We start from the raw sequence: 9,123 nt of genomic DNA, 5'->3' as shown, positions 1-9,123 counted from the left end.
GGAAAAAAAAAAAGACGTTTGAATGCAGCTGGTGAGATGGGTTGGGGAGAGGACAAGAAATGGCAGAGGGAGGCATCCAGAGGGGTCTGTATTGCTTCAGGGATCAGAAGGAGGTGAGAGAGTGACATCAGGGCTGAGTCTCCCACAGGAAGGAGTATGAGTTATTCTGGGGCCTGGTGACCACACCTGGAAATAGATTCCCTAGTGAGTTTGGGGCAGAGGCTGACGAAATTGCTACTTGTGGGACATCCTGATATTGACAAAGGGTGTTATCCTATGTGACCCTCACACAGGCTTCAGAGACAAGGTTTAGTATTCCTATCTTGCAGAGGCTCAGTGAAGTCTACTTGCTGGCCCAAGGCCATACTGGGTCTAAGTGATCTTTGATCTTGCTCTCTCTGCTGGAGACAGGCTCTTTCTTGAGAGAAAGAGTCATTGCCCTGACCCCCCCCCCCACCACCACCACTTAGTTCTCAGGATGTGGAAACTGTCACATTTCTCAGCAGATCCCTCCTGAAAGTTCAATTCTGGGCCTTGGTGATGAGTCCTGAACTCCCACCATACTTAGGTCCCCCAGAGTATAGGACTTAGATCCCCACATGTCCCCCTTCCCTCATTATGGTTGCTGTTGGGGGCCCAGGAGTCAGATAGATCCAGGTTCTGGTCCAGGCTTTCCCATTTACCAGCCCCAGGACTCTGGGTAAGTTGCTTTCCCTCTGTGCCTCAGTTTCCTCCTCTATATCATGTGGTTACAACAGCTGTCTCAAAGGGTTGTCTGGAGGATTGGTGAGGGAGCCCAGCCTAGCCAAGCACAGCACATAGTATTGCTTGGTCTGTGATAGCCCCTCAGACAAGCTCCTCTAAGTCCCTTCTTATAGAGGATTAGGGTGAGCCTGAGAGCTGAGTCTCCCAGCCTCCCAACTTTCCAGCCTTCCTGGGTTGAACTTTTTCTGAATTCTCAAGTTCCAGATGTGGTAATGTTCCTTGCAGTCACAAAGCAAGTATGGAGGCCTGTCGGGAGTTTGTGTCAGGATAGACAGCTAACGGAAAGACTGGCTGCCTGATGGGGAATAAAACAACATTTACTGAACATCTGCTATGTATTGTATCCATGCTGGCTCCCCACATATTACTGACATAACCTGTTGGTAAGACCAAGTTTACCATGATAAGGGATAATACCACTTCTCAAAGCTTTGGCACGATTCAGAGTGGGGAGGCAAGGTCAATATTTGTTGAGAATTGAAAGTTTGTTTTAAGGCAGGTCCTTTAGTATGGGGAGGGAGGTGGAAGAGGGAGACTTGACTGGGATTGGGTAAGAATCACGATACAACAGTTTGTTGGTGGAAACAGAAGATAAGGATTTTGTGCGTAGAGATTCAAAGAATCAGAGGCACACACTCTGTTGATGGTTTCCCTTGAAGAGTCGAGCAGTCTTTCAGGAAGTTCCTGTAATGAACAATCAAGCCATTTGCTTGAGCTGGTCAGTCTGGGAAGAGTAAGAAGAAAAAATGCTAATGAAGACAGTGGAATTGCAAGGTCAAGTTAGTGCTGACCATAAGATGTGGTTCCAGGCTTTCAGTGTCCAGGCTAAACATGGGGTGGAAGGATCTGATTGTCAGTGGGTGCTTTGTGTACTGGGATGTAGGGATTACAGGCCCTGTCACAGATGAGAAAGCAAAGGGGCCACTGGTCCAAAACCACACAGCAGGATTGCAGCCAGTGGGGATTGAAACCTGGGCAATTGCTTCTAAAGCCAGTGAGTGTGCATGGAGGGAAGGGGTTCAGGTCCTCAGGTCTTGTGGTAAATTGGGGCCTGGATGAAAGGGAGAGACAATCTAGGGATGGAAGAAGGAGGTGTTAACTTGGAGGGGTCAGGTGCACATGGAAGGGAATGGGTTCAGTTTGACCTTGTGGCCTCGGAAGCACTTGAAGGTTATAAGGAGAGGGGAGGGCAATCGTCCTCAGTGGGGCCTACTGTATCCCAGGCCTGAGCCAGCCCCCCTAGATGCCTCACTTAGATGAGGAAACTGCTCAGATGTTTCCTCTGAGATGAAAGGGCATGTCCAGGCTCACACAGCTGCCGGTGGCAGAGCTGGGGTTCGAGCCTAGGTCTGAGGACTTTGAAACCTACACTCAGCCCCACACCTGCCTGGAAGTTTCTTTTTTGCAGCTGGGAGGTGGCTGGAGGAGGCCAGACTTTGAGCCTTTTCAGCAAAGAACAGGCAGAGAAAAGTAGTCCTCTCTGTCAGGCTACTCTCTGAAACCTTCGTCCCCATCACCATGGATCCAGCTGGTGTGAAGAATACTGACTCTTGTCATGGAGGGGGCAGAGAGACCCCAGGCCAGAGCCCAGAGGCTCTGCCTCTGCCTTGCAGACATTCAGAGTTTATCCTTCAGTGAACTGAAGGTCTCTGACAGACATTCAAGGTGACTGTCTGACTGGCTAGCTAGCTAGTTTAGCTTGTCTGAACAGACAAGTCTTCTGAGAGACAGCCAGACCAATGACTTACCAGCTGATGGACATGAGTTGGCCTGTGCGTGGCCAGCCATGTAACCAACTGACAGACACACAGACCCCTTGCCTGCCATTCTAGGGGCGTGGGCTCCAGCCCTGGGAACCACCTGGCCTACCTAAAGCCCCCAAACCTGGTTGCTCACCTGGGAGAGAAACAGACTCCGATTTTTTCCTGGAGCCTGACTTCCTGCCTCTCCCCTCATTCCCACAGGATACCCAGTCCCAGCCCAGGTTCAACTCCACAGCTGCCCGCTTTTCTGTCAGGGATGACCCCTGACAAAGTTTTCACCGGATGGGAAGGTCCTCAGACATGTCACATGAGGAGGACCTACTTTCCTGGTCTCAGGATCCTCCTGTCGAGCGGAGCTTTGTCCTTATTCACAGAGTTGGACTGTTTCCTGCCAGCTCACTCAGAGGCCTCAGCCCACAGGAAGAGCTTGGAGAGGTCTGGCTACCTGCCTGACCAGCCCCGTTCAGTGTTCAGTGATCAACTGACCACCCTGCGCACTAACTGGTGGCTGCTTTCAGATCCCAGGGGCCACAGCTTCCCTCTACTAGACCACAGGAAGGTGGAACATTCTAAGCTGGTCCACTGATCTTCTGTCCCCCTCCCTCATCCATATCCTGGACTTCTTTCATAGCTGGGGCTCCTGGTCAGCGACTTCTGCCCGCCCCCCAACTCAGCTCCAGCCTCATCATCTGGTTGGCCTGACCCTTTGATGTTATTGGGTGGGCACTGGCCCCTTTCCGGTGGCCTGGTTAGGCTTGGTTGGGCTCAGACAGAGAAGAGCATCTCCCCCTCATCCATACTGTGCAAGGAACATGGAGTGATGTTGAGGTTAACACCTGGGCTTGAGTCCCTGCACCAACATTAATCAGCAGAGCTAGCTACTTCTGAGCCTCTGTCCTCGTCAGATACAGAGATAACGAGAGCACCAAAGGCACAGAGCTATGGAGAGGTTTGCATGCATGTGAAGGCTGAGTTGCATGTAAAGTGTGTAGCCCAGAATCTCTGCTGTAGTAGGTGACCGTCTATGCTGGTGAGTGGAACCAGGGCTTGCAAACGTCCTATCAGCCTCCTCTGGGCAAGTTCACCTGGAGCCCCCTCACCTCCTTTTCTCCTCAGTGACCTCCGCAGAGCCCATCCCACCCCCACTTCACTGGGCCAGCCCCTTATCTCCTCCCAGTCAGGTGTCACTTTTGTTTCAATATCTCCTTGTTTCCTCTGAATACTTACATCCCCCATTGGGACTCCTCCCCAGCCACACACACTTTCATTTCCTCAAATTCCTCAAGCTATCTGAATAGACATTTCTCCAAAGAAGATAAACAAATGGCCAAGAAGTAAGTGAAAAGACTCAACATCATTAGTCATTAGGGAAATGTTAATCAAAACCATACAAGATATCACTTCATGCCCACTACGATGGTTATCCTCAAAGAGACATGATAATAAGTCTTAACAAGGATGTGGAGAAATTAGAACCATCCTATGCTGAGGGTGGGAGTATAAAACAGCGCAGTCACTTCGGAAAACAGTTTGGTAGTTTCTTAAAAAGTTGAACAGAGTTGCCACATGACCCAGGAATTCCACTCCTGGCTGCATACCCAAGGGAACTGAGAACACATGTTGACACAAAAATGTGTACGATATACGAATGTTCACAACACCTGATACAATCCAGATGTCCTTCAACAGATGAACGGATAAACAAAATGCGATTTACATCCACAAAATACAATGTTGTCCAGCCATAAAAAGAAAAGAGGTACTCGTATGTGCAACAACATGGAGGCACCTTACACATTACGCTACGTGAAAGCAGCGAGGCGCAAAATAATTACATATTGTACTATTTTGTGTATATGAATTTATATGAAATATCCAGAATAGGCAAACCCAGAGAGCCAGAAAATAGATTAGTGGTTGCCAGGAGCTGGAGGGGAGGCAGGACTCTAACAGGTATGTGGTTCTTTATTGGGATGATGAAAACGTTCTGGAATTAGTGGTGATGATGTATAGCTTTTTGAATATACCAAAAAGCACTGAATTGTGTACTTTAAAAGGGTGAGTTTTATGGTATATGAGTTATATCCCAATTAAAAAGAAATTCCTCAGGCTCTCAGGTACCTCGTGTGAGGAGCACAAACCCTTGGCTGTGGTGGTTCCAGGCCTCTGTAGCCCCTCCCTGATTCTGCCTTCTGGGTCTGGAGATGGAGAGTCCCTACCCCCCTACCTGGGTCAGAGGTGTCCTGAGTCCATTTCCAGACTCTAGAAGGAGCTTGTTGAATGAGGGGAAACTCCTGCCAGGTTGAGAAACATAAGAAACAATGGAGGAGGCTTCCGCAGGAAGTGGGGCCCCAGGAAAGGAGGAAGGCCAAGGTGGTGGGGGTTTCCATCTAGGTGGAGGCATGGAGTTTCCCAAGGCTGGACTTCAAGCTCCTCACCGAGATTAAACATCAGGAGGGGCGCCTGGGCTCAGGTCATGATCTCATGGTTTGTGGGTCAGAGCCCTGCGTCGGGCTCTGTGCTGACAGCTCAGAGCCTGGAGCCTGCTTCAGATTCTGTGTCTCCCTCTCTCTGCCCCTCCCCTGCTTGCACTCTCTCTCTCTCAAAAATAAATAAACATTAAAAAATTAAAAAACAAAACAAAAGAACGTCAGGAGGCCCCAGGAGATGCCCTTGTGGGGGTTCAGCTTTCCTCTCACTGCAGTGAGTAAAATGCTGACATGTTACCGGTTTCCGTGGAAAAACCCAGACATGCCTGATGGGGCCAAGGGTCCAGGTTCTAACCATAGCTCTGCTTCCTGAGTCATCACAACACTTGGGGAGTTCAGTTTCTCCAGGGTGAGGGAGGTAGTTAAATGGGATGACCTCTGAGGGCCATTTCTGCACCAACTAGCAATATGGTTTGATTCATCAGTTAGAGATTGGGCTAGTTAGCTCTATGATTACATGCAGGGTGGTGCCCTGTGGGGGTGTTGGTAACTGTTTTGAACTACTCCCAGGAAAAGCCTTTACCTGACCGTGGACCAAGCCTTGACCCTGCACCTGACCCTGAACCTGTGATCCCACACCGAGCCAGACAGACCCACAGCCACTCAGCCTCTATGAGCACCAATGTCTCACAGCTGCAGACCCAACGGGGTCTAAGTCTGCACATTCTTACTCCTGGAGACCTTGAAACTTATGTAGTGTGGCCAGCAATGCCTCCCTAGAAGGAAGGTTTATGCTGGGAAAGGAATGAAGTCACTGTGAGATAGGTGGTTCCCGTTAGGATCTGGCCAGCATGGGCACGTGGGGCACATACCCTCTTAGGAAGGGCCCTCCCATCACTGGGACTCAGGGAGGCTGAAGGTGCTCAGACTCTCAGATTCTCACCAACGCCTGGAATACCTTGGGCGACCTGAGTCAGGGACATCCTCTGGGATTCCATCTCTACCCTCACCTCCTGGATGTCTGTCCCACAGGTCCAGTGGGTGAGGAGCCCCGGATGTCAGACAAGGACACCAAGGCCATGATGAGCACAGAAGACATACCTCAAGGCAAGGCCAGCCCAAACTCTCAGGACTTGCAGCGAAGTGTGTTCTATAGCATCAAGGTATCTCTCAAGGCCTGCCGGGAGCAGGGGTGTCCGGACCTGGCAGAGAAGGCCGTGTAACTCCAAGCACGCTGCTGCTTTTCTCTGAGTCTCAGTTTCCTCGTCTGTAGAATGGGTAGCTGTGAGAATCAAAGGGACAATCTACCAAAGCATTTAGCTTAGTTTTGGGCATGTGTTCCCTCCTTCCTGAGAAGGAACAAGGGCTGCCCCAGAGGCAGTGGGGCACCAGTCTCCTTGCCTCCCCATGTCCCTGCAAGGAAAGAGAAGGACCCCAGAGACTCTATCTGTATGAATATCGGGGAGCTCTGGCTCCACCAAGGGCAGCCCTAAAAATGCAAGTGACCCCTGGGTGCCGGGGCCTGTGCCGAGTGACGTCTTGTTTAGTCCTCACAGTCACCCTGAGTGGCAAGGATGTTGTCCTTGCTGTGTGCAAGAGGAAACCAAGACTCAGGAACAGAGAGACTGTTTTTAAGCTCTGGAATAAACACCCTTCTTTGAAGCAAGTTTTCCTTCTCCTGGGAATACTGCCAGTTCACCAGGAGGGAGGCCAGACGTTTAGGGTGGAGTTGGGTGGGGTGGGCAGTTTGGGGATTCGGTGTGTGCACATGGTCTCCCAGAGGAGCTCTAAGGGGAGAACCGGGTGGAGTGAGCAGGGAAGGATCCGGGAGAACTTCCCGGAGAAAGGCGACAGGGTGGTGGAATAGGGAGGACGGTCCAGTCTAGCCCAGGTGGGCTCTGAGGGTCAGAGTGACTCCCATCATTCTTGGCCCCACAAAGACCCTACTCTCAGTCATGTGGGTCTGAGGTGCACCCAGGACAGCTTGTGTAGTTTTTAGGCCTGTGTGAGAAGCCATGGGCTACTCCAATAACTCTCTCTCTCTTTCTCTCGCCCCTCTTGTTCTTGGCCCTCCCGCCCTTACTCTCTCTCTCTCCTGTGTGTCTATCTCCTCTGACTCTATTTCCCCATCTTTATTCCTTGCTCCTCCCTTCCCCCAACTCCGTCTCTGTCTCCCAACCACCACCCTCTCTAACTGCATCCCCACCTGTCTCCCTGCTGCCCCGCCGGCTGCCACCGCCTTGGCCCCTCCGGCAGTTCTTCGTCCTGTGCCACAGCCTGCTGCAGCTGGCACAGCTCATGATCTCCGGCTACCTCAAGAGCTCCATCTCCACAGTGGAGAAGCGCTTCGGCCTCTCCAGTCAGACCTCAGGGCTGCTGGCTGCCTTCAATGAGGTACTGGCCCTGGAGCAGTCATAGGGGTGGGCGTTGCGGGCGACTCTCACCTGGCCTCCTCATCCTCCTCTCTCACCACTCTGACATAGGCCCTTCCCCTCCTGGTGCCCACAGGCGACCCCATTACAGCTTCCTCCCCTAAGATTTTCTCCTCAGCCAGCTCCATCCTCATGTTCCGGTAGAGAAACTGACCTCTGCCTCCCTGTAACGTCAGAGCACTGGCAGTCCTGCCCTCGGGGGCACTCTAACGGGGGGGTATGGGGTATTTTAGAGCTAGTCAGAATTCCCGTGTCCACCCACTCTCCCTTTGGTTCCTTTACCGTTCCAGGGACCTGGCTGTTGCCTGTCCCAGGAAGGACTCAGAGGAAGTCACTTCAATAGTAGAGGGAGAGATTTAAATTAGATCAAAGGCAGAACTGTGGACCAGTGGGTGGTGGGGGAAGGGAGCCATACCATGGGATGAGTGTCTCCTCAGAGTTGCCCAGAGATCCACAAGTCTGGGGCCGACAGCCAAGCGATGAGGAGGGGACAAGCTACTTTGGGGGGATTTAGAGATCAGGGTCCAGCTGTGCCCCAGCCCCCCCCTTCCACCAGATGTTTTCCACCTCAGAGAAGGGCCACTGTCCACAGTACCCTTTCTCCCCTCCCCACAGCAGATTTCTGTGCAGTTGTCTCCCCCTGGGGTGATGTGTCACATTCAGCCCAAGGCCTGCCGACTACACGGCACCCTCAGATATCTCTCAGACCCCACCTCCAGATGTCAGAGGTGGGAAGGAAAGGTCACTACCTAGCTCTGGGACCTTAGGGAAGCCACTCCACCACTCACCCCACCCCCCCCAACCCCCCAGAGCCTCAGTGTCCTGTCTATAAAATGGAGAGTGGCTACCTTCTCAGACTTGGTCCACCTACCAACTCTCTTGCAGATACTGCCTCACCCCCCCCCCCCCCCCCAGCAGCGAGGAGCCTGGGGCTCAGGGCAAGTGTGAGCAATGGGCAGCACATTTCAGCTTCTGGTCGTAGAGCCTGCCCCATCGCTGCAAGCTCTCAAGTCCCCTCCAGTGCCCACATCCTAAGTTTTTTATTCTAAGGCTTGAAATTCCAAGAAATTCTTAGTCCTCTGGCTTTAGATTTTATTTGTTTGCCTCAATTGTGATATCCCAGAAACTTAACAACCCTTTCCTTAACTGTCCCCCCTCTTCCGTGTTCTAACATGGGGTCCAACCCATTTTCCAGAATGAAATTGAACTGCTAGCCTTGTCCACTCTGCCCTCATTTCTCTCCCCTAATGGGACAGTGGGGACCCTCCTAGGGGGACCCAGAATCTGCATAAGAGGGGCCCAGATGATTCCCATTCAGCCAGCTAGTCCTTTATTCGGATGGGAACCCCAGATTGGTGACAGAAGTGAGGGTGGTGCTGGCCTGTGGCAGCTCTGCTCCATTCGAATGGGTCCCCTCATCCCTCGGCAGGTGGGGAACACAGCCCTGATTGTGTTTGTGAGCTACTTTGGCAGCCGAGTCCACCGGCCCCGACTGATCGGCTATGGGGCTGTCCTTGTGGCCCTGGCAGGCCTGCTCATGAGTCTCCCACACTTCATCTCGGAGCCATACCGCTACGACCGTGCCAGCCCCGGTAAGACCAGGAAGGGCTGGGCTGGAGACGTACGTGAGGAGCCGCATTACCATGCACCAGGGCCCATCCCCAGGCCCGTTGGTCAGAACGGGCATTTTCTGTTCCTCTCCACTCCCTCAGTCCCAGTCCGGGTGGGTCCTTC

The 9,123-nt window shown here is 52.3% G+C and overlaps 1 protein-coding gene across 1 annotated transcript in view; it reads left to right on the top strand.

The window, feature by feature from the left end:
- The first annotated feature begins 5,997 nt into the window (after positions 1-5,997).
- Positions 5,998-9,123, top strand: part of SLCO2B1 (solute carrier organic anion transporter family member 2B1) — a 32,560-nt gene continuing 29,434 nt past the window's right edge. The window contains exons 1-3 of the mRNA XM_047071977.1: positions 5,998-6,120; positions 7,214-7,351; positions 8,819-8,981. Of these exons, the coding sequence (XP_046927933.1) occupies positions 6,013-6,120; positions 7,214-7,351; positions 8,819-8,981 (409 nt within the window). The 5' untranslated portion in view covers positions 5,998-6,012. The remainder of the gene's footprint in view (positions 6,121-7,213; positions 7,352-8,818; positions 8,982-9,123) is intronic.

Source organism: Lynx rufus, unplaced genomic scaffold (genome assembly GCF_022079265.1).
Source record: "Lynx rufus isolate CCGP_SWC_20201006 ecotype Redwood Valley unplaced genomic scaffold, mLynRuf1.p SCAF_9, whole genome shotgun sequence".
NCBI classification, from domain to species: domain Eukaryota; kingdom Metazoa; phylum Chordata; class Mammalia; order Carnivora; family Felidae; genus Lynx; species Lynx rufus.
Note: the sequence above shows the minus strand (reverse complement) of the source record. Positions and strands in the feature narration are given on the sequence as shown.